Genomic DNA, 26,178 nt, shown 5'->3' with positions numbered 1-26,178 from the left:
TAATAAATTTGAGTTGTTTGAAACCACCAAGTTTGGGGTAACTGGTTACAACACCAATAGGAATGAATACAGTTAACAGTTCCTTATGAGAATGCTAAACCTCTTTTCAAGACAGTTCAGTGGATCAGTCAACAGATTAGTCATGGAGAGGGACAAATCCTGAAGTATTGGCACTCGGCCTATTCCTAGAAACGTCCTGCATGGAGCCACCCCTCTCATCTGCCAGGGATTTGCGTGATGGCCACGGACACAAGGAGGATAAGTAAGGCTACCATCTGAAGAAGGCCCATGTTGAACCCACCAACAGCCAAGCCAAGACCACAGCTCCTCTATACGGACTTGTGAGACAACAGTGCTTTGACCTGAATGGTGGGGAATCTTGCGTGTTCCTCCATGTCACAGCCTATGATGGACCAGCCCCAAGGTAGTTTTTCCCCCGGGACTCACCCGGCTATATCCTTTGCCCAATTTTTTATTTGGTAAGACCCAAACTGAGGATTCATCCGGCCAAAAATCTAGCTGGTCACAGTCACAAATCATCATATCTAGATGATGGAGGGTCCCCCCAGGACATTTTGCCCCTTATAATCTTGGTCCCTTACTGCAGTTCTTAGAACCTGCCTTTTCAAAAGGCCTTTGGAGCATCAAGCTGTAGAACAACTTCAAGAGGCTGATGGCACCCCCTAGTGGTCCTGAGATGCATCTTCAGACTTCCCACCTTCGCTTTTACCACATCCATCCCTAAGTAAATTCTGTTGGAGGAAAATGTCACAAGTTCGTCTTTTAGCCCCTGTAGGGGGCTTTACCTTCCCGATTTGCTAGGGACTCAGAGGTTTCCTGCTACCTAGATTTTCGGTTTTTAAAACCAGTAAAGTCCTGGATAAACTACAATGCACTGGTCTCCCTGCCCTTGGACTCCCTCTTAGACCCCACGTTAAAACCAACAAAGAGTGCATTGTCCCTCTGTCCTAGGCACTGGGCAAACCCAACTGGGACCTGAACAGTATGGCTTTAAAAAAGGCCTCTTGATTTGAGATCAGCAGCTGAATTGTGTGTACTTTGCTCATGTTAGGAAAATAGCAATTTATGACTCGTAAATTATTTCTCAATTCTCACTGAAGAACAATGGAGAGAGGAGGGAGGAAGCACAGCGGGTGGGAGAGCAGGGTCACCCCATTTGCTGGGCAGAACAGAACATGAAGAAAAATCTAATTATCTCTAGAAGTGTCCAGATTCAGCTTTCTCAACTTGCTCAGAATTCTGTAGCTCTTTTGCAAAAGTCATTAGAAACCTGTAGCTTCCTGAAAAGCAAAAGAGGTATTTGTTTTCTCTTTATTTTTCTTTGTAATGTTTATAAGTTTTAAGGAAGCCAAAGACCTAGAACCATCTATTTACAAAGAAGAAAGTTTACTGCCTTGAAGAAGACACTCAGGTTGGTTTCAGTGACCAACAAGTCAAAGTCGTATTGATTGGGACAGGGAAGGGGACTAGGAATTCCATAGTACTTTTTGTTCAGATTAAACTAGCCAATTAATCGGAAATATCTTAAGGGTTACCAAGGGAATTCTTGAAAGACAGTTTAGGATGAATGTGGATTTTAGGATGCTTTCCTTTTAATATTTGGCAGAAACCAGAAGCTTTGTGGTTACCATTTCAGGTGGAAGGCAAAGATCACCTGGGCTGTTTGATTTGTGAGATCTGGAAGAGCCCACCGAGCTAAAGATGCCCATACCAGCCTTCCATGAAATCCTACATCTCAGAGAATCATCTAGAAAAAAACCCACAGTCTGTTAAGATAAGTGGTCGTGGTTACTCTTCTCTTCCCCAGGAGGACACGGGCCCCAGCAACCGCCAACCTTCCCACAAAATGACACGGTCCGTTTCCTCATACACAACGCAAAAATGTCCACTTTGATGACCCTTTCTGCACCTTCCTACAGGTGTTTACTCCAGTGGCAAAACCAGATCAACACTTGTCTCGTCTTATTAAATGTCATTTTGTAAAGTTATGCTTGTCAGAGCGCCTTCCAAAAGTTTCAAGGTACTTTTGGGAAGCCATATTAATTACCACAGCTATAGTTCTGAAGGATATTCAGAATTTCAAATTAAATCATTTGGTATACTATCATGGAATATCACTTGGCCATAAAAGAGTGTAATCTTGCCTTTGGCGACCACGTGGACGGACCCAGAGGGTATGATGCTAAGCGAAATAAGTTAGAGAAAGACAAATACCATTTGATTTCACTTATGGGTAGAATCTAAAAAACAAAACAAATGAACAAACAAACAAAACTGACTTTTAAATATAGGGAACTAGTGGGCGAAACAGGTGAAGGGGATGAAGAGGTACAAACTTCCAGTTATGAAATAAATAAGTCACAGAGATGAAAAGCCCAGCGTGGGGAATAGAGTTGACATTGTAATAAGGTATGGGGACAGGTGGTGACTACACAGCGTGGCGAGCATTGCATAACGTATAGACTTGTCGAATCACTGTGTTGTGCACCTGACACTAATATAACATTGGACATCAATTATACTTAAATAAGTGAAAAAAAAAATCTGGTATACTGAAAAACAGCAACCGAGGGCACCAAGTAGGACAAATAGAACAGAGCCATTTCTAGGCATTAGGTAATCAGTGTCTCCTGCAGTTGTCTTGCCTAATGGAATAATGGATTATCCCTGAATGGCTTTTGCACTTCAACAAGAATAGCAAACAAATGAACAGCTCCCAGCACAAAATACAACTTCTCGTAAAGGAGAGAGGTGATTACATAATGCACTATGGGACCCCAGACCAGACCAATGGTATAATGGGATGGTGTTTTTACTTAAATGCAAATTTAGTAAACTTTGTCCTGTATCTTCCTGGTTAATAAGAAACCTGAGCCACACCAACTTGCTAATTTTCCCTGACTCACCCTGTTTTCCCACTGAGATCTGAAGGTAAGCCTGCATTACTAAACAGAAATCTCAGGCTTCACAAGCTTTGGACTCAAACCAGCCTATCATTTTGCATCGGTGAAAGGAGACAGAAGAATCAACCAGGAGGTCACAAAATCCTCTCAGGTATAAGTTAGGAAGGGTTGGCATTAAGCTTCAAAAGCAAGAACATCAGAGTAAGAATTAAAAAAAAAGTGCATTTAGTAAAATGACAAAATGCTACAGGAACTATGCTTGGGAAGGTAACAGCTCCAGTTGTAACAATTAGATTTTATTTTGCATTTCCTTGCAGGCTCTGATGAGCTCCATGCAAGTTCAGGGGTTCCTAGGTCATGGATAATAAATGTGCTGGACTTTGAAGTTCTTTGTCAGTGAGCAGAGACACACAGTACGGATCTACAGATGTTCATAATTTAAATGGGGAGACCTGGGGGCTTCAGACATTACAGAATTATCTGGAGGCTTTCTTAGTCCCTAGGACTATATTCTATGCCCTGGCCTGACCCACACAACAGGGAAGGCAGGTGGCCTAAGCCCAGGGGGATCAGCTGCTCTCCAGACAAGGAGAAACACCAAACGGGCTGGCCACGGCTGAGGCTAACGCCCTGGCTTTATTATAAGGAAGTCTTTTCTGTGCCACATGCTTTTTTTGGCAAATATTGTAACTCCCTCCCCACCCTCACCCCTGGGAAAAGAGAAGGAGGGGCCTATACTATTTCAGGATTCCCTAACCCTGACTTTTTAGCTCAAAAAAGACTGAGCCAGAGATCAGCTTCCCAGAGTTGTCCACAAACCAGTCAAGGAGCAAACCCTTCCAAGGCTCCTGTTTTTAAAAGGGGCAGTTATGGTAAGCGGCCAGGAAACCGATGTCCCTAATTTGTTGCAAATCGTACTGTGGCCGCCGAAACCCAGTGTCGAAGTGATGAGTCACTTCATCCGCCCCATGGAGACAGACACAAGAGGAGAGGCTGGGGTTTTCTAAAGATGTTCACGTATTGTCCTAAATCCAAACTAGGCAAGTCCAGTTCCTTAAGAATTGCTGTATTTCGGGACGCTTGGGTGGCTCAGTCGGTTAAGCGTCTGCCTTCGGCTGGGGTCATGACCACAGGGTCCTGGGATGGAGCCCCACATCGGGCTCCCTGCTCGGCGGGGAGTCTGCTTCTCCTTCTCCCCTCTCCACCAGTTCGTGCCCTCTCAATCTCTCTCTCTCAAATAAATAAAATCTTAAAAAAAGAAAAAAAAAAGAATTGCTGTATTTCGGTTTTATGTTGAGGGCCAAAGTAAGGCTTGGGAAACTGGACTTCAGAAAGGTAGACAACAAAATACTCCTATTTGCATAGAATAACTTGCAAATATTGCACACTAGGGTGTCTGTAGCTCATTAACTACACAGAAGAACACAGGTGCCCTCCCTTTCAGGAAGAATACAGAGTGGGAAGATGATCTGGCTGTGATATGGCAGATGCCACCCATCAACCAGAGGTCGATCCTGGGCCCCTGGATATCCAGGCATGTTCCACCTTCACTGACCGTAAGCTTGAGCAGGATCAGAGTAGCCCCTCGCCCTGCTCCAGCCCCCAGGTCTGTCCTTTGGGAGCAAACAAGGGTCCAGATGCCCCTGCTGGAACCCCAAACAAGCTTCCGTGATCCATTTATAGGAAAGAAGGGGACAGTCTTCTGTAGGAAGAAGGAAGCAGAAGCTTCTCTCACCCCATGACCGCAGAGCCGGAACCAGGGTGGCTGCTCAAAGGGGATATGGGAATCTGTTCAGAGGGTGGGGGGAGACCAAGGAGCATCATTTTACGCTGCACTGCAGGTGAATCAAAAAATCAGAAAGCACTAGGGAAACATCGCAGCCAACAAATGGACTGGTCTGAAAGCTTTTGCCAAACCCAGGAAAGTGAACCCAAAAGAAAAATCTCTAGTAGCCACAACCCCCAGAGAAGGTCGTGGACGGCCGCATAGCACAGCAGTTATGGACACATTCACACTTCATACTCTATGCTGGGGGTTTAGTGCCCCTGGAGTGGTGCCAACCAACTCTAGGGGACACCAACATCAATCCCCTCCCCAGACAGTTCTCAGAAAAAGGTAGAAGAACTTCAGACCCCTCAATGCACCAAATGAGAAGCTTGCAAGTGCACCTTCCATAGAAGAAAATGAGCCAGAAATGAGGATTGGCAGAAAATGATCATACAAAATGATAGTCAGAATGGATGGTGCAATGCAAGGCATGTGCTTTGAAACATAAAGACCTCGGAAGCACTCTCTGGTTTCATTTTGCAGCCACCTCCCAATCCCCAAAGGAAAACCATTCTTCTTTAGTGAAATTCTTGCTAAAACCAATTAATTTGGCCTTCCCTGCGGATAGCCGCCTTCCTTGCAACACACCTGTGTTGGGGCTGTGGGTTGAGTACCGACAACTTCTTCCCAAGAGTGGGTCTGACCGTGACCACTAGAGGGACGGGAAACCAAAGTGGAGGTGGAGAATCCAGAAATGGACACATCTCCAAAGGCAAGCAAAACAAAGGCAAAAATGAACTATTGGGACTTCATCAAGATAAAACGCTTCTGCACAGCAAAGGAAAGAGTCAACAAAACCAAAAGACAACCGACAGAATGGGAGAAGATATTTGCAAATGTCTTATCAGATAAAAGGCTAGTGTCCAAAATCTATAAGAACTTACCAAACTCAACTCCCAAAGAACAAATAATCCAATCAAGAAATGGGCAGAAGACGTAAACAGACATTTCGTCAAAGAAGACATACAAATGGCCAACAGACACATGAAAAAATGCTCCACGTCACTCAGCAGCAGGGAAATAGAAATCAAGACCACAATAAGATATCACCTCACACCAGTGAGAATGGCTAAAATTAACAAGTCAGGAAACGACAGACGTTGGCGAGGTTGCGGAGAAAGGGGAACCCTCCTACACTGTTGGTGGGAATGCGAGCTGGTGCAGCCACTCTGGAAAACAGTGTGGAGGTTCCTCAAAAAAGTTAAAAATAGAGCTACCCTATGACCCAGCAATTGTACCAATAGGTATTTACCCCAAAGATACAAAAGTAGTGATCCGAACGGGCATCTGCACCCCAATGTTTATAGCAGCAATGTCCACAATAGCCAAACTATGGAAAGAGCCGAGACATCCATCAACAGATGAATAAAGAAGATGTCACACATATATAAATGAAATATTATGCAGCCATCAAAAGAATGAAATCCTGCCATTTGCAATGACATGGATAGAACTTGAGGGTATTATGCTGAGCAAAGTAGGTCAATCAGAGAAAGACAATTATATGATTTCACTCGTATGTGGAATTTAAGAAACAAAACAGAGGAGCATAGCGGAAGGGAGGGAAAAATAAAACAAGATGAAACCGGAGAGGGAGACAAACCATACGAGATTCTTAACTCTAGTAAACAAACTGAGGGTTGCTGGAGGGGCGGGGGTGGGGGGCTGGGGTAACTGGGAGATGCGCATTAAGGGGGGCACATGATGGAATGAGCATTGGGTATTATATACAACCGACGGATCACTGAACTCTACCTCTGAAACTAATAATACACTATGTGTTAATTTATTGAATTTAAATTAAAAAACAAAAATTAAAATAAATACATAAATACATAAAAGTGCCCCAAGGTATCAGAAAGAAAGGTTCTATGGCAATAAAAGCCGATGCCTTTATTTTCAGGCCTCTGGGTAGGCTCTCATTTGTTGCTGAAATAATCTACACAGAAACAGAAGAGCATTCGGGGAATTAAAGGTGGGGAAGGATTTGCTGGGTCTTAGGTCTGGGACCCAAAGTGGATGCCCCAGCTTGCCCAGCTCACCCTTGAGCACCATCAACCCAATTTGTCAGAATAAGGAATGCCACAGGCTTGTAGCTCTGAAAATCTGGACTACACGCTTAAAAAAAAAAAGTCATTACTGAAATAGGAGTCACCAATTCCTCTTAGGGGGAAGGACATTCTTAAAAAGGAAATTTCATTCCTGGGAAAGATGATATGAGTTGAATTGATATATTGACTGATTTTCCCACGGAAACAATGATACAACAGAAGATTATTTTCTTTGCCAAGAACTAATGGAACAACTTCTACAGAAATGCCCAACCAACCACAAAATCGGGGAAGGGGTATCCTATGAAAGGTAAAGTATTCTAAAAGATATATAAACCCCTTTGGCAGGCGATGGAGATGACATGAGGGAAAACCAACAGAAATGTGACAGAGAGAGTGCCAGTCCCTAATGCACTAAGCTCTCGCCTCATTTCCCTATTTCTGTAAGGTGCAAGGGAAGTAGGAACGCTGCTTTCGTTGGGGGAGATTCTGACCCTGCAGCCATCAGAATCTGATACCCCGGCTCCAATGCTGGAATTCCTATTTTCAAGCCTCCCTTCAACTAAGGGAAACCATTCTTACTGCATCTCGGTCACAAGACGAGCCCTTTATGGAGGCCCGATGATTTTGCTGCCTGCGCATTCCATGCAAGCTTTCCTCAGCTCAGCATCACCACCTCCCGTCTTCCTGTACAGCATGTGCCAGCGAAGGAGAATCTGCACTGGTCCTTCCCCCACCTCTTGGTGCAGCAGAGAGTCATGCAGGGTGGGGCGGGGGAGCAGGCCACCTGCCGATGGGAGGGAGGAGGGCCCACGGGGAGCGGAGCAGAAAGCCGGACCGTGCCCTGCTGCACTCCTGTTATCTCCGCCGATTACAGTGCCAAGGTAACTGCCAAGGTCAATAGAAAGGGCTGTATCGGCAGCTTTCAGGCGAGAGGCCAATGACTGCAATGATTCCAGCTGTATCATTGCCATGACTGCTGCGTAGTAGAGACCATCTGCAAGGCTTCTGGTCTTTAACTTTTCCCAAGGCTGAGGGAACGCTAACTGGATGGGAAACCAGCCCTCCAGCCCATTGTCTAGTCTCGTGCCTTCCCTCTTCTGCCATCTAGCGGAGCAGCAAGATAACCAGCGAGGACGGCAACAATCCACAAACCCTAGGACAGAAGGCTCCTCGGAGAGAGAGATACTCTCTTTCCCCACACTTCCGAGGACTGAAGAGAAAGACCGTTATGCCCCCCCGCCCCGTTCTCAGATCTTTGTTGGTAGTTTATTTTTATACCAGCATATGACACAAAGATTATGTGTCCCACTTCTTGTAAGCCTTTCAAGGAAAAATGTATCATAAGTGCAGCAAAGCCTAGTTTAGAAAAGAAAAATTGAGGGTTTTTTAAATACAAGCCTGCACCATTGGTAACGCTTTCAAGATTGACTTTGCCCATCCAACGGTTTAGGCTGTTCGTCCCCAGTGGAGTGGAGACATGGGCCCATTGTCTGTACTTTATTAATATATTGTGTTTATGAAGTCCCTCACTCCAGGCCACGCACACACACACACTATATATATATATATATATATATTTGCTCTATTTTGAAACATGCTTCTCACTCTTCCATACACTTAGAACTTAAGAACAATTTAAGTCATCATTATACCTACATCCTAAGAAATATATTTTAGATCTTAAAACTTTGAAACATAGATCTGAACCTTTCAAAAACCTATTCATCCTGAATGCATTCCCAAGTATGTATAGTATTTATTCTTTTCAACCGTCATGACAATCAGTGTATTATTAGATGGATTAGGTGGTTGACCACCCCGACCCACGTAGCCTAATCACCGAATCAAACTGCTCTTAGCTTTAAATTCTGGCCAAAGGCTTAGTTGTGTTAGTATTCATCGTCACAGTAGGTGAAATCAAGTCATAAGAAGTACACGGACGAACAAAATGGAACTTACTACTTATCCTCATATATGAATTATGCTTTAAAAACTCCAGGGCTATTTTAATCCTTATTTAATAATATGGCCTGATACCAACTGAAGCTTTTACACGGACATGAAAAGCTTATTTCCTTGTAAAATTCTCACAAGGAATTATTAGAACAAAGGAACATCTTGTTCTGGAAAGCCTGCTTAATAATGCAGCCTGTTTTTATATACCCTGGTGGTTTGCGTTCTTGAAAGGCTGAGAATATTCCAGTCCCTATAGTGACCGCAGAAGGAAAAAATGTGTGCAGCAAACAGATGACCCAGCCACAGGGAGCCTTCCTTTCATTTGTATTGCCCACTCCTGGACTGGCCTTAAACCCCTCGGTCCCTCTCACCATGCCCTGTCTTTTGACCCACCCAGATTTCACCAGCTTAGAAGAGACATAAGCCATACCTCCCAGTTACCTACTGCCAAGTAACAAATTACCCCAAATGTAGTAGGGGGTGCTGCTTTTTTATGTCTCGTGATTTCAATAGTCAGGAAGCAGGACAAGGCCTTCCACTAGGTGACCCTTCTGTTCCATGTGGCATTGACAAAGGTCCCTCAGTGGTGTTCAGCTGGTGAATGGGCCCATCTGAAGGGTCCAAGGCAACTTCACATGCTTGTCTAGGGTCCTGGCGGCATGGCTGGAAGGCTGGGCTCATCAGATGGAGCACCTACACGTAGCCCCTCCAGCTGGTAGCCTCCAGAGGGTCAGTGAACAAGGCAGAGCTGCATAGCCTTTTACAGTGAAAACCACACAGCATCACTCCCACCGTATTCTGCTGGTGACCAGGCAGTCACGGGGGGTCTGGCCAGATTCAGAGGGAAGAGAGAGACTCAGACCCCATTTCTCAATGGGAAGAGGGTCAAAGAACTTGCAGCCACCTTTAACCCACCACATGATGATGGGATGTCAGGGTATGCCGAAATGCTCCAATCGTTTGTTTATAGACAGTTCTTTACTAACTTGAGCTGGTTTAAGAAAATTTTAGCAGTGCCTCAAAGGAGTGGAGTTATGTTCTTTATATCCAGTGATAGGCAGAGCGATATCTCCACGGCATTTTCTACAGCAAATATCAATATCTGGAGAGTGACAGAGCAATCTTACTTTATTGCTGATGTTTAGGACGCAGAGTCATAATATATTGCTTAAAGTGGCAGTTAACAAAAAAAAATGTGCCGCTCATATCTGATGTGAGTGTTAATGCCTCTGAGTTTTCTTAAGCATTGAATTCTCTGCAGAGTTAAATGACACAAAGAAGCCATTGAGTTGCAACCCAAAACTTCATCCAGTCTGACCATGTATGGGAATAGAGTCAAAGGCATCCCCGCCTGGAGCTCAAACAAAGGGAACAAAGATGGGGTGAAGAATAAGTCGGTACAAGAGTCTCTGAACTCACTGCCTCCTTGACCCCAAGGCACCCCAAAAAGTGTTAATTTCCCTCACTGAGGAAGAAAGCCCCGTGTCCCTGGATCTCCAAACCAATAACGGTTTTATTCTGTGTGGCCTTTAAAGCACGTGAGGTCTGTGATGTGCAGAGTGTGTCAGACATGCCTGTGGCTGTTGTCCGAAGGGCCCCATCAGAACGCCCACGATGACCTCCTGCCGTAAGTCCTCTTCCCCCCACCCACTGGGCCCAAGGGTGGGCCAGGGTCACCCAGGGAGCGCTGCCGGGGGTGCATAAGGAGGCTCTTCCTACTGGACCGCAGCATCCTAAGCCCCCCAGGAAGGTTAGAAAAACACAAAGATAAAGCCTTGGGCAGGATGGGTCCGGGTTTTCTCCTTCCACAGTGGCTGGCCACCCCTCCAGGGGAGAGTCTTCCTGGCCAGAAAGCAGAATCGCACAGCTTTGTGAAAGGGGATCCAAGTCTCTTGTGACTCTGGGACCACTCGGGACCCCCACACTCGGAAACAAAAGGGGGCGCCGGGGCGAGCCTCTACTTAATTGGCACAGTGTCTCTTCTCCTTCATAAGAATAAATGGCTGCTGGGTGCCTGGGTGGCTCAGTTGGTTAAGAGACTGCCTTAGACTCAGGTCATGATCCCAGAGTCCCGGGATCGAGTCCCACATCGAGTCCCGCGTTGGGCTCGCTGATCGGCGGGGAGTCTGCTTCTCTCTCTGACCCTACCCCCTCTTGTGCTCTCTCTCTCACTCTCTCTCTCAAATAAATAAAATCTTAAAAAAGAAGAAGAAAAAGAAGAAGAAGAAGAAGAAATGGCTGCTTCATAGAGATGACAGAGAAATGACTCTAGAAAGGGTACATGGAGTGGCCCAGATCTCAGCTCGAGGCCCTCCTTGCCCATGTGTTGTAATTACCGTAATTATATGGTATTGACATTTGCTGTGGTAAATGCAGCAGAGACGCCGCTCTGCCCATCACTGGATATAAAAAACATAACTCCACTGCTTCGAGGCACTGCTAAAATTTTCTTAAACCAGTTCAAGTTAGTAAAGAACTGTCTATAAACAAACGATTGGAGCCATTTCGGCATACCTTGACATCCCATCATCATGTGGTGGGTTAAAGGTGGCTGCAAGTTCTTTGACCCTCTTCCCATTGAGAAATGGGGTCTGAGTCTCTCTCTTCCCTCTGAATCTGGCCAGACCCCCCCTTAGCTGCCTGGTCACCAGCAGAATATGGTGGGAGTGATGCTGTGTGGTTTTCACTATGAAAGGCTATGCAGCTCTGCCTTGTTCCCTGACCCTCTGGAGGCCACCAGCTGGAGGGGCTACGTGTAGGTGCTCCATCTGACGAGCCCACCCTTCCAGCCATGCTGCCGAGACCCTAGACAAGCGTGTGAAGTTGCCTTGGACCCTTCAGATGGGCCCATCCACCAGCTGAACACCACTCAGTGACCTCTGTCTCTCTCCCCTTTATTCTTTATTCTTCTACTATATTCCCTACTACAGTCTCCGCCATAGAAACAGGAAACCAAAGACGATTTGCAACATGCTCGGACCTTTAACAGCTGTTCAATTACTGTGCTCAGACACAAGCTAAGGTCTGTGAATGCAATGTGATGACGCGTGAGGCACTGCTAACTTAGATGGAAAGAATTTATGAGATTATAAAATTTACATTCTGCAAAATACATCATTAAAAACTGACCACCCAATTCTCTTTACCCGATGCAGTAGCCATGCTTGTACATGGCTCATTCACTTTCCCCTCCATCATATATGGCACAATCTTCCAAAGGGAAGGGACTGCAGCAGAAGGCCAGAGCCCAGGCTATCAGAGATCTAGAGGCCAAATCCCCTGCCCCCTTTAAGGCTCACTGTGCAGCCTGCCATCCTGCACCCCCCACCTATTCTAGCGCCCCGACCCCTGTGCTCCCCTTCCTCAGACTGCACTCTAGCCATTTCCTTCTGGATCACTCTGTAGGCTGAAAGCTCTGGGAAAGCAGGGGCTGTGTTCATCACTGTTTGTCACTGTTGTACCCCAGCCCCAAGCACAATGTCTGATACTTGGCAGGCACTCAATAAATATCTGCTTTAAATAGCCACTTGGGTTCAAAACATCGCTCAGGAGTTTGGAAGACTGAAATGCAGCTTTTACTTCTCCCCACAGCAAAAGACTCAGAGTTCATGTGGCCAACCAAACCCAAAAGGAAGAAGAAACAGTGAGTTAAGGGTAGAGTCCATAAACCTAGTAAAAATCTGGAATTAGAGACTATTTCTAATCTGATGATTTCTTACACACACACATATCATATTAGACTCACCCCTGCGGACTGAATAAGTATATATCAACTGTTGCCCATAGAGCTATCCCCTGAGAAGCTGCCAAAGTATCTCTCCGAATGATCTTTGGTATTTGAGTATTTCAATTACCCGCCCACTAATTAAACATAAACTCTGGGTAGTCTTCCACAATTCACTGGATGTCTACAAATAGGGTTTGTCAGCATTCTCTATAAATGATGACAGATGAGGGCATAAATAGAACATCTGGCTAAGAGACAACCTCAGAAACAATATTTTGATAGCACTGCACCACATATGGTTACTTTTCACCATAGTTTTTATTTGTGGGACTCAAGTTCATCCCAATAGATGGCACACCAAGATCAAAGTGATATATCTTACCTGTTCAGATGGAGCAGAGTGGCATGAAATGATCCTGCTATCTATATATTTTAAACCTTGTTTTGAATAGGAACTCTTATGATGTAAGAGAGAATGTAACTCTCCAAGGGCACGCGCTTGATAAAAATGTAACCTGCTAATTAAAAAGAAAAGGAGAAAGGCAAGACTTGAAATACCTAATCCCTCGGGACTCAAGAAGTTATAGAAGATAAAGTAAAACAGAGCATTTGAAGATTCTAGTAAATGAAGCTGGAGATTCTAAGAGCTCTGTCACAGCCTACGTTTTGTTTTCCCGTGCATCAATTCCAAGAAGTTACTAAGACTAAAAGGATAAATTACTCCAGCACAAACAGTCAAAGCAGTCCCATAAAAATATATGCAACCCACATGACAGACAATGGCCTAATTTCCTTAATATAAAAATCAGGAAGAATAAGGCCAAACGTAGATTTGAAAAATGGGCAAAGGCCATAAACAAGTTGCTCACGGCAAAAAGATACCAACAGTTGTTAGATCTATAAAAGTATACTCAGTCTCACACACACTAAAAGAGACGTGAATTAAATGACAATGGGCATCATTTTTCGCCTCTCAGCTTCAAAAAGTTTGAGAAAACTCTGAGTGGGGAAGGTTGGGGAAATCAACATGGCCTCCATATTGTGTCAGGGGGACATTATGTGGTGGAACCTCTGAAAAGGAAATTTGGTAAAAGTTGTCAAAATCTTAAACAGGAATATCCTTTCTCATAGCAATGTCATTTCTCAGAACTGAGTTTCCATATGTGATTACACATCTGTGGAGGGATATTCACTACAGCGTGGTTTAACATCCAAAAGAGGATACCACCTAAACATCCACCTGTAGGAACCTGACTATAGAGTATGCCCATCACTAGAAAACTATGAAATTTTTAACAAGAATTTGATAGAGCTACAGGTACCAATAGGGAATGATTTCTAAGATATACTATTAAGTAAAGAAAGCAAGATGTAACCCAGTGTATTTCCAGTGTACTTTATATGAAAAAAAAAAAAAAGGTGGGTGTGGTATTTTTTTAAAATATGTCCACAAATCCTTTGACTTTGACTTTCCCTTTAAAAGGTGGAGTTTAATTTCGATCTCCCTGAGTATCGGACTTAGTGAATAAGACAGAAGTGACAGTGTGTGGTTTCTTCTCTCTTGGATCTGTGCTCTGGAGAAAGCCAGATGTCATGTTGTGAGCACACCAAAGCAGCCCAGGGACAGAGCCCCAAGTGGTAAAGAACTGAACCTCTTGCCTGAACCTCTTGACTCACAGACATGTGAGTCAGCCACGTTAAAAGTGGACCCCCACCACCACCTCAACCAATCCCTCAGATGAGACCATAGCCCCGCCAACATCTCGATTGCAACCTCATGAGACAGCACTACCCAACCAAGCTGATCCCAAATTCCTGACACAGAGAAACTGTGAATAACAAATGTTTGTTGTTTTAGAGCGCTAAGTCTTAGAGTAATTTATCACACAGTGTTAGATAACTAATACAATGAGAATATTTACATGTAAGCTTGCATATGCACAGAATATCTCTGGAAAGATATGCAGTGGCTGTCTCCAGGAAGAAAAACCGAGAGGCTGGATGGACCTCAGGGGCAGAAAAAGACTTCCTTTTCATTGCATTGCATTGTATCTTTTTATACTTATAATCTCTATTTTACTTCAATCTCACCTAAATCAAGATCAGGGACTACACAGAAAAATAACATTTCCAACAACATGTATAAGATGTGTAGTGTCTTAAATATTTTTCACTGTGATAGACACTGCTGATTCTTTCCTCAATAGTCATTCCCCTTCTTCCTTGCTAAATAAAACTCCAATTTTGTGCCAGAGGCAATGTATCTAGTCCCAGGTCATGAATCAAAGGAGGTTTAAGCGATGGGTCAGCAAACCTTGTCTTAAAGGGCCCGACAATAAATATTTTAGGTTTGCAGACTCCAGCTGAAAATGGAATTGGATATTGTCTCCCTACGGGGAGGAGAATGGGTTGCCAGAAGACATGTTGATGTCTTTCGAAGTTGTCTGTATTGTGGAAAAGAATCTTCCTCCACCCCCAACTATGCCCAAATACCAAACCTAGTTTATGAATCAGCATTCTGTCAGGGAAAAAAAAAAAAAGCAGACGTTAATGATGGAAAAGGAGTTTAGGAGATTTAAACATCCACCTCCCCAATTCTCAGAGAAAACTTTTCTTTGCTGAATCTCACAGGAGCTCAGAGAGTGGCTAGAGCAAAGGAAACCTATTTTCAAAAATCTTGAAGAATATGTACCAGGGACTCTCAGACAGTCCCACTCTCTGTGTCTCCCCAAAAACAATCAAATTGATAACAATTTAGTGACTACCACTGTATCTGTAGGTCCTTCAGCTATATACTCCTACAGCCTCCTGCTCACCTTCGCTCCCTCCTCCCCTTCCTGCCAGCATTAAGTTGGTGCCTACTATGTGCCAGACCCTTGCTGGGGGTTGGGAGGACAACGGTGGGCAAATCTTTGCAGTCTCTGCTACCACACGCTTTCAGTGCTCAGTCTCCATCCTCTGCACTAGATGGTAAAGCTCTGTAAGGGCCGGGACCCTGTCTGTCTTGCTTGACATTGGGTTCCCAAACTCTAGCATAGCACCTAACACATAGGAGGTGATAAATCCACATGGGCTAAGGTAACAGACTCATCTACAGCCCTGTGACCCACTTGAACCTAAACCATGGCTCAGAGCTTTGTACTTTATACATTCCTTCAAAGTCTAGGTTTTATTTTTCTATGTATATGAAACTAAAGGGTGAATTTACCTGCTTCAAGAATCCAGTGTGGTGTTTCTGAAGGTATCTTACAGATCTCCAGCTAGTCAGGGAGGTAGGATATCTGAGAGGCAGCCTCCTGGAGAACAGCCGACCTTGAGAAACCAAGGCTATAAAGGAGACCCCCCCGCCCCGTGAGGAGAAGGAGCTCATGGGGGGTGAAGCATGATCGCTCACTTACTTCCAGGAGTCCAGAGCACACGGCCCATCAGCCCAGTGAGGGGCAGAAGCTGTAGCATATGTGTACCCAGCAAAGCAGAGCCAAAAATTCCCACAGCCCTGAGGGAATTGCAGCATCTTGCAGCGCTGCTGCCAAGACGTCTTCATGGAGGAGAATGGCTCAGGCCCTTTCAGAAGGGACGCTGGACTGGGACCAGTGGGAAACAGGTTTGTGTCCAGCTTCTCACTAGCTGAGTCACCTTGGACTATGCATCCAAGGCTATTTACCTCTCATTACCAAAAAGCACTGACTGAGAGCTCGGAACAAAGCCACCGCCATGCTAAAGAAGGAGGACATGATGTGGAGAAGCAATTATGACGTGGATCTCTCTTATCGTGGAGAGAGGGACCACGACCCCCAGGGTGCATGTGCATACGCACGTGTGTCAGAGGTTAGCAGAACACGGTGCTTGACCTCAGTTTCCACCCCGACTAACTCTACTGATTTCATAAATGTGTTTGTAAGCTCAGCCATCAGAAAGGATGAATACTTACGATTTACATCCACCTAGATGGAACTGGAGGGGATTATGCTGAGTGAAATCAGTCAAGCAGAGAAAGACAATTATCATATGGTTTCATTCATATGTGGAATATAAGAAACTGGGCAGAGGATCATAGAGGAAGGGAGAGAAAACTGAATGGGAAGTCATCAGAGAGGGAGAAAAACCATGAAAGACTCTTAACTCTAGGAAATAAACTGAGGGTTGCTGGAGGGGAGGCGGGTGGGAGGGATGGGGTAGCTGGGCGATGGGCATTAAGGAGGGCACGTGATGTGATGAGCACTGGGTGTTATTCGCAACTGATGAATTATTGAACACTACATCTGAAACTAATGATGTCCCCTATGTCAGCTAATCAAATTTAAATTTAAAAAATGTGTTTGTGAGCAAGTTGTATAAGACACTCAGAAAACAAATAACAAAAATGTTATTTTGCTGGGAGAGGTAAAGTCATAGAAATGCATCTTTGCTCATTTCCCTTCAGAGCACATGGTCATAGTCCACGTATAGTTATGAAAATACCACCTCCCTTACAAGCTCCTCAGACACCAAGCCCCCACAGAATGGTCTCAGTATGCTCTCTCCTGGAGAAAGGTGCATGGACTGCTGCAGCCCCAACTGGTCTACCAGGATTCACTCAGCTGCCGCTCCTGGACACACATCTACCCCTCCCATCCTGCCATGGCTACATGGTGTGGCGCTGCTTGGCTGGCTCCATTTATGTACTCATTTATGTTGGGGGGCAGTTCTCAGTGACAATGCCTACTCAGAGGTCATGTCTTTCTTGAGTTGGACTTTGTTCCATCACCAATTCCACCTGTCTAGAGACCCAAATGTGATGGCAAATGCAAGTTTTTGAGCTCCACGGTAGCTGCATGTTAATAGTTAAATGTGTCCAAAACCTAGTTTAAGAAACTCTTAGACTCTGCCCCAGGATTATTCATTGGTCACATTTAGGTTTTTTAGGTCGTGTGAAAATTTGCCAGGAAATCCATATCTTAGACTGTCCCACCCCTAGACCTTGCCTCAGAGTATACACAATCGCCAGGTACTCTTGGATCAGAAGCACCAAATCTGTAAGCAAGATTTCCTTAGTGACTGAATCCCCACAGCTGGTGAAGTCCCTACCTTATTCTTTGTTGTCAGTATTTTGTCGTTTGTTATTGTTATGTTGGTATGTTATGTTGTTACCCTCTGTTATGAGTAAAGACGAAAAGAATCTTTCTTACTAAATATACTGCAGGGTTACCCTATAATTTAATGACAAATAATTAATACATCTTTGTAAAAAAAAAAGTAAGAATTAGCATGATTAGCAATTAATTTCCCCATACAATAATCCAGGGAAGCTCTCCTCGGCACGTTCTGTATGTGCTTGGCTTTTTTACAAGAATACATTCTCGCATACTTATATAATAAAACAAAATGACAAATTAGTAAGGTGACAATTTCCACAAAGATGGAGACTATAAATCACCAGGCGGCTAAAAGTAGAAGCAGATTTGATTTCCACCTGTTGCTGGGTCATAGGTCATCACTGTGTGGTGTATTTGTAGCTGATGTATTTATTTTAAAAAATAGGGGGAAAATGTAAAAGTTAAAAATTGACAAATAAAATAAGGGCTAATTAGTTACAACTGTGTTTACTAGGCTGTCAGATGAAGGCGAGGGGAACGTCTGGAATGTTTGCAGTACTTCTCCTTACAGAACAAATCTGTGAATTCTGCACTCCAGTGATGGCACAGAAAAATTCGACGTGTTTACAAAACCCAGGAGGTCAGATGTCTACTCTGGAGTGTGGTCCAAATAAAGTGGAGCCCAAAGAAGGAACCTCAAGAAAGCTAACTTTGGCAAAGAAATCCTATTTTAAACTAATTTAAGGATTTTAAATCAAGTACAACAAACGCAAAAGATAGAAGCATCTAAAGGGTTTTTGCCTGATTTCTGCTTTGGGTCTTTTTGTTTTTAAGGGGAGCGATTTGTAAGAGAAAAAGAAAGTGAGGTGCCTTAACAATCCTACAAGGCTCATCTTAAGTGAACTTCAGACCTTATATCAAGTAGTAGTTGCTTAAAGACCAATCTCCTGGTTTGGAGATCTGTTTTCTTAAAGGGAAAAAAAAAAAAAAAAAAAGGTGGAGTGGGAGCAGGCAACTGAGCACCAAGTGGATCACGTCTGAATAGAACAATCTGATAAGCTGTCCATGACAAGCCCCTTGCCTCTGCCCACACAAACTTCTCCTGAGCAGGATCTGAGGAAAAAAACTTACTTTTACTTTTCATAACATTCCTATCCCCAGAGAATGGAGGCAATTAGCTACCTAGAGAGATTTTCTCTTAAGAAAAAAGGGGAGTGGGCACCTGGGTGGCTCAGTTGGTTAAGCGTCTGCCTTCAGCTCAGGTCATGATCCCAGGGTCCTGGGATCGAGCCCCGCATTGGGTTCTCTGCTCAGTGGGAAGCCTGCTTCTCCCTCTCCCACTCCCCCCTGCTTGTGCCCTCTCTCTCTCACACACAAATAAATAAATAAAATCTTAAAAAAAAAAAAAAGAGGCAGGGATGGAATGGGCAGGGGATTGTTTCTGTGCAAAATCAATGGACGTTGGTGGGAGCTGAGCAGATAGAACAACAAGAATGCGCTTAATTTCAAGCCAGGTACTCTTCTAAGTGCTTTACGGAATCTAATTCTTGAATCCCCACAACAACCTCTGGGGGTAGGTACTATGATTATCCCCATTTTACCCATAAGCAACAAAGGCACAGAAAGGTCACGTAGCTTGCCCAAGGTCACACTGCAAGAAAGTAGCAGAGCCAGGATTTGAGCCCACTGGTTCTAAGGTCCCTGCTATTGATCACCACAGTATATACTACCTCGTGCCGGCAGCCACCCATTCAAACCTCCATCATGTTCCAAGCCTGGGCTCCACATGGAGGATGAAAGATGAATTTCACACAGTCAAGGGAAGAGATAAAACATGCAATGTGTGAGTGGACCTTCAACAGAGGGACACCCAACCTGGACTGAGGTTGGCAAAGGCCCCCCGGAGGAGATGATGCCTGTGCTGAGTCTAGACACACAGCAGACAACCAGGCAGGAGGCTGGGAGTGGGGTGAGGGGGGAAGAAACTTGATTCGGGCAGAGGGTACATACAGCACCTGCACAATTTCCAGGCAGGCAAGAATGTGGTTCTCTCAAGGAATGATAACTAGTTCAATATGGCTGGCCTGGTGGTACCATGGGTGACAAAGTTGGAGGGGGGAGGGAGACACCCAGGCAATACCGCAGAGGCAGGGATGCCATCGTGAGTGGCCTGTGGCCTGGCTAAGGAGGGTGGACTCGTCTGAAAGTCTACAATAAGCAACTGGTGCAATTTTGCTTTCAGAAACAAAGTGATCGGATCTCATTTCCTAGCTCACTGGCTATCACCAAGGGCCTAGCCAGGAGAGCTGGGAAATGGAAGCAAGAAGAAGAGTTAGGAAGATGTTACTGTATTTCAAAAACCATAACAAGAAACTGCAAAGATGTGCTGGAAGCAAGTGGTCATGAGACGAAGCAACGGGGAATTGCTTCAATCAAGAGCAGATTTGGGGTACATACAGCCAGCACTGTGTTCAGCTCTCCCCTTCCTCCCCCCCTCCCACTCCCCTTCGCCTTCCCTGCAGACATCCAGCTCCCAGGGGCCTTCCTAGAGGCTGTGCCCTTAGATTATATCCCAACACTTAACCTTAATATGCTCCAGGGTCTTCAAAAATGCTCAGAACGGCACCTTCCCACTAGTGAAGAAACAAACTCATGCCCTCTCTTCCCCAACCCCCTTGCCCCCCAAATGATTCTTGAAATTCTAGTGTTAATCACTTTGGAAACTTTTCTCTTTTTGCTTATTAGAATTTGCTTACATTCCCGTCAAGGAGCTTTAGGTCCTAACTGGCTTCTATAAGCCTGAAAGTATTTTGAAAGGATTATGATTGAACATGCAATCCACATTCTTGACCTTATTATCTGCTGCTCTCCTGATCTGGCCAAAGGTCCTCAGAAAGGGCTTTTTTTTTTAAAAACAAAGATCCCCGTGTGTGTATGCTACCGCTGGACCTTGCCCCTTATTTTTGATGCCTTGTAGAAAGGCCTCTTTAAACTCCAAACTTCCTCAGTCGTGTCCTACAGATTCTTTAACAAAATCATTGCTTTCTTCCCATTTGAAGCAAGGTTGAAATACAATATAAAGGCAGATGATGTTCAAGTCACCCAGCATTGTGTGTTCTTCCAAAATCAACGTTAAAATGCTCAACAAATATTATAATATTTAAATAAATTTCCACTTTCCTTCCAAATACTAAGGAGGGATACTTTTTTGGAGCTGAAAACACTGGCCAGCTCTGGGCCTCTGAAGTTTGAGTCCCGGGGAGACTTCTCACATTACAACCTGTTCGCGTTCTTTTTTCCCACTTCAAGTATTAGAGCTTCCTTTGGCAAGAATTGCTTTGAACATCAAGAGGGCGTGTCACTTTTTCTTTCTTTCTTTCTTTCTTTCTTTTATTTATTTACGTTTATTGATTCTTCAGTAATCTCCGGACTAGAAGGGCCAGTTAGGATTTTCAGAACAAAGGACAGTGGGATGCTGGGTCAGCACCCCCACGTCCCCCTACGACCCTTACCCAACCTCTTTGTTTCCAAAGCATCCTGTCTCCCCAAAACGCTCCTGAAACTCCCCATGACCCCTAGGCTGTGAATAGAAGGACAATCAGGACACCTGGAAGACCAAGGCTCAAAAAGCGCTACGAGTTGGGGGGACGGCTCCGTTTACCTTCACGAAGAGGGTGATGTCGTGCTCCTGCCGCGGGGCCCCCTCCTCCGACGCCTCGCCGTCCTCCCGGCGGCAGTTCACCCGCGCGGTCTCATCCGCGCCCTCGACGCTGCCCTCCTCCGCCAGGTGGTTGCTGAGCTCGGCCTCCGGCTCCGCGGCCCCGCTTGGCACGGCCGCCTCCGCCGGCGCGCTGCTGCTGTCTGGGGGCTCCTCCTCGCCCCCGGCTGCGGCCTGCTCGCCTGGCCCCTCTGGGCCGCGCTCTCGCCTATCCTCCTCTGCCTCCTCCATCTCCTCCTGGGGTCCACCCTGGTCCCCGTCCTCGACAGCTTCCGCCCTCGCGTCCCCCTCGGCCACTCCCTCCGACTCCTCTGTCCCCGGGGCCCCCGCCTCGTCGGCGGCGGCGCCCGCCGCTACACCCCGAGGCTCCCCTGCAGGCTCCCCGGGGCCGTTCCCCCCAATCTCCGCCGCTGCGGCCTCCGTGGCCTCGGCCTGAAGCTGGGGGCTGAGGTCCCCTCCGTCCCGGGGTTCGCCCTCCGCCCCGTGCGCCCCTCCCGCCTGCCCCGCGGCTTCCATGCTGGCCCCCGGCGTGCCGCCTCCGGGTTCCTCCGGCCCTTGCTCCGCTTTCTCCTTCTCCCCGGGGGCCTCGGTCTCCCCGGGCTCCCCTTGAACCTCCCTCGAGGCTTCGCCCTGCGCGCCGCGGCCGGGGCTCGCCTCCTCCACCTGCTCGGCGCCGCTCGCCTCCTCTCCCTGGGGGACCTCGGCGCACCCCGGGGCGCCCTCCTCGGCCTCCGCCTCGCCCTGCGCTGCCCTCGCGCCTTGCGTCTCGGCCCCCGGGCCACTGTCCGCACCCGGCTCGGGCTCGCCGGGGCGTCCTCCGTCGGGATCCGGGCCTTCTGCCTGGTTCACCGCGGCCGTCGCGGCTGCGCCCGCCCCCTCGCCCCTCGGCGCCTCCGCGGCGCCCTCGCTGGCCTCCTCCCGCTCCGCCTCCTGGCCCGCGGCCCCCAGCTCGCCAGGTTTCTCCGCCCGAGGCGCGGGGGCCTCAGGCGGCCCCTGGGGACCTGGGGGGCCTCCCTCCAGCTCCGCGGCCTCGGCCATGGCCGCAGATCCCTGTCCTCCCCTGGAGACCCTTCTTTGACACTGCTGATAGAGCAAGTGGCCCTGGGCGAGGAGCTCGGTGCCAGGGGCCCCCTGCGTCCGCTCCAGGAGGACGCCCCGCTCCGGGCTCGGGGGAAGGGGGCCGCCCGGCGGGGCGGAGCGCTGGACCTGGGGGCAAAATGGGCTCGACCCCAACACACTGCGCCCGTTCTCTCGGTTTAAGCTTTCTGGTATCTTCCTCCACCGTAACTGCGTCTCCCCGGTTCCACGTCTGCTTCCCACCCGGACTCTAATTCTGACCCGGGTTCCCTGGCGGCGCGGGCCACGGAGGAGCAGAGCGCGGCGGGGGGTGGCCTCTTAGCTCCCGCACCCTTTGAAATGCCTGGCCTGCCGTTCTGGGGCTGACCAGAAGTCATCCGTGCCAATGCCATCCCCCTGGGGCTTGGGCGGGGTTTGCACCCCCTCCTCTCTCCCTGTTCGGGTGGCCTGGGAGCCTGGCCAATGACAGCCTTTCTCATGGCCCTTGTGGATTTCAGTGAAAAGATCCTGGTTCTACTGGCAGCTTGGGTGTTTTCTGTAACAGCATCAAGTTCCAGAGCCGTTTAAATCACCCCCCCCAAACACCCCACACTGGACACCCAAAGACCTAATCTCCACTTTCCCCAGGGACCCAAGCGTTAAGCTTCTCAGCTAGTACCCAGCGCAGATGCCCATGTCCTCCCTCAATGTCCAAGAGCAACGGGGGTAAATCCTGGAAGAAAGGAGAAAGAGAGACCACCTTCCAATTATTGCAGGCCCTCTCTGAAAGTTCCTGAGGCCCGCATATAGAAGCAAGAGGAGTCAATTGAGCTGCTCTGAGCAGAGATGGGCTCTGTTGTGCATGAGGGGCCCCCTCCTCAAGGTATGACAAGTATGGGGGTCTTATACTGGGGAAAGGTTAGATCCTTTAAGAGTCTTTCAGATTCTAGGTATTATAAACCCATGGCTAGTGTTTTAGCCTGAGTTGTGTGTTAAGGGCTTGGGGAGGTGGGGATGGGGAGGTGAAAATACAAGATTTAAAGAGGGGAGCTGTGGAATTCACTGGATTAGGAACCTCCCGGAATCCCAGACTGGACACCTTTTCCCCAAGAAAAGGAAGTTATGATGAAAATTATGTAGTAAGTTTATTATAAGCTAGGCTGAATCACATGGGTTGCAGAGAGGACCCCACTGCCCCGGATGACCCAGTCTAAATGTGATGGAGCAGGGAGCCCAACTCAAGACTGATTTGAGTTGTCAGGCTCTTAATGGCTTTGACACTGCCCTGAGACAGGTTAGTCTATCACGTCCACAGAGGGCTCTGTCATCACTAAAAGATCAGATGGTATCTTTGATATGGCTTGGAGTCACCCATTTAGCCAACCACCAGTATGCCTCCTTCTAATACTCATTTTCCATCACTGGCAGGTGACAAGACAGGAGCCCAGTGTCACCTAGATTCATGCTACCTTTCTCCAAGTTTATGCCCCGTCAGGAAAGGAAGGGGCCAGAAGCTTCGTCACCACAAAGCACGGCACTCACACATATAAACTAGACAGAAATGTCAGACACAGACCCTGCTTTGCAAATGCTCCTGTCACCGGGAAAATCCTGCACCATTTGCAAAGCGAGACAGCCTTATTTCTTAAGGAAGAACAAAGTCAGCACCATCAGCCCCAGACAGCAAACACAGTCCAGGATGATGCAAAGCCTGTGAGGCCAGATGTGTTTCAGAAAACAGAATTCTTTGAATTAGAAAGATGGCTGAGTGTATATTATACTTTCCAGTGTATATTATGTAACATGGTACACGACCCTATGATCAGACACATTATTATTTCTGCAGTGGCACCATCAAACATTCACATTAGATGCAATATGTAAAAACTACACATAGCTTCTGGCACCGCAGGTCAAGTTCACCACCAAATGAGTTCTGGTCAGTCTGGCTTTGCTTCCAGATGAGGTCCCCCCAAAAGCTGGCAGTTTTCAGAATTTTTTGTATTTCAGAATGTAAACATGTAGTGTGGTCCTGTGACCCACTGCAGGGCTCTAGGTTTATTTGCTCTACTTGGAAACATCCAAGATTAGTTATATCGATACATTGCTTCTTAATAGCAAACCAACTGTCTTCAGTGCTCTGTTTTCACAAAGAACCAAATTAAAGGCACTTAACGTATGTGAGTAACAATACTCCATGAGCCTTAACTCAAGCAAAGTTTATAGAAATGTCCTGGTTTTGGGAAGGTTGGCATCTCTAAAAAAACTCCTTTTGAATCAAGCGATAATCAAGAGACGATTAACTCATGGATGCAAACTCAGTACAGTTGACTGGCTGGCTGAAGGCTAGCCCCAGGTAGTGTCCTTGTTGAAAAACAGCAATAAAAAAGTCTATTCTGTCCCAGCAACTGATCCTGCATATCCAACAAAGCTGTTTTATTCTATAGGATTAGGATTTATTTCTGTATACTGTTTAGACTCATTTACTCACATTGACATTGGCTTTCAAAATAACACCAGGCCATCTGTAGAATGTAGACTCTTTCACATTTTAATCATAATCTTAATAAACAATTGTTAAATGTTTACATCACATAATTCTGCAAATTTTTTTTATTTTCTATAATTAAACAAATGTATTATTTTTAAATACATTAAATACTCCAAGCTAAAAATTGGGAAGACGGAGAATAACAGAACTCTTTACAATTTTTCTGTAATTCCGTTACTTATAATAAATACTTCCTTCATTTTTGAGAGAGAGAGACTATTCTAGACACTGGGCATACAGCAACGAACAAAGCCTTGCATGGCTTTGGGATGGAGCAAAAGTAAATAAGCAAGCAATTAAGCCAGACACCTTTGGATAATGTTCAGCTTTATATAGACTTACACTCTTATACTCACACACGCACATTCTGAAAACCTGAACTCCTTTCGCTCACACCCCTCATCCAACCTGCCAATAAATCCTGTTATCTCTGCTTTTTAAAACATATCCAGACTCTCACCTCTTCTCTCTACCCGCACTGCTCCGCACTGGACCAAGCCACCATTACCTCCCATGTGGTGCTGGCTTCCCCTCGCTTTTCTTGTCTGTTCTCCACCCCACAATCAGATGACCCCCCTTGAAATCACAAGTCCACCAGGCCACTTTTATGCTGGAATCCTTTCCTTTTTTATTTTTTATTTCTTTTTTTAAAGATTTTTTTCTTAAGTAATCTCTACACCCAACATGGGGCTTGAACTCACAACCCCGAGATCAAGAGTCACATGCTCTACCGACTGAGCCAGCTGGGCATGCCTATGCTTGAAACCTTTCAAAGGCTTCCTGTCTCACACCAAGAAAAAGTCAAATCCTTATACATCAAGTATGTATCTTATAAAATCAGGCACCCCAAACTCTTTCTGGTCTCACTGGCTTCTTACACAGTCTTTCTGCTGTTGCCAGAATTTGCTGGGCATTCGTCTGCCTGGATGCTCCCTACATCCTTGTAGCTCGCCCCTTACCTTGTTGAGATTTTCATAAGCTATTTCCTCTAAGCACTCTATTTCACTTTATTATCTTATTTTTGTGGTGATAACATTTAAGATCTACCCTTTTAGCAATATACAATACGATATTAACTATGGTGACATTGTGGTACCTTAGATCTCCAGAATGTATTCATCTTGCATCACTGAAACTTTGTGCCCTTGACCAACATCTACCTACTTCCTGCTCCTCTCCCCAGCCTTTGCTAACCACCATTCTACTCTCTGTTTATATGAATTTGACTATTTAGATTCCACATATAAGTGAGGTCACGCAGTATTGTCTTTCTGCGTCTGGCTTATTTC

At 46.1% G+C, this 26,178-nt stretch overlaps 1 protein-coding gene across 1 annotated transcript in view; it reads right to left on the bottom strand.

Moving 5' to 3' along the window:
* The window catches only part of CLIC6 (chloride intracellular channel 6), a 40,151-nt gene extending 17,581 nt beyond the window's left edge, over positions 1-22,570 (bottom strand). Inside the window, exon 1 of the mRNA XM_027585143.2 lies at positions 21,226-22,570. Coding sequence (XP_027440944.2) covers positions 21,226-22,320 — 1,095 coding nt within the window. The 5' untranslated portion in view covers positions 22,321-22,570. The remainder of the gene's footprint in view (positions 1-21,225) is intronic.
* Between the last annotated feature and the right edge of the window lie 3,608 nt (positions 22,571-26,178).

The sequence above is a fragment of the Zalophus californianus genome, chromosome 1, assembly GCF_009762305.2.
Source record: "Zalophus californianus isolate mZalCal1 chromosome 1, mZalCal1.pri.v2, whole genome shotgun sequence".
Lineage (NCBI taxonomy): Eukaryota > Metazoa > Chordata > Mammalia > Carnivora > Otariidae > Zalophus > Zalophus californianus.
Note: the sequence above shows the minus strand (reverse complement) of the source record. Positions and strands in the feature narration are given on the sequence as shown.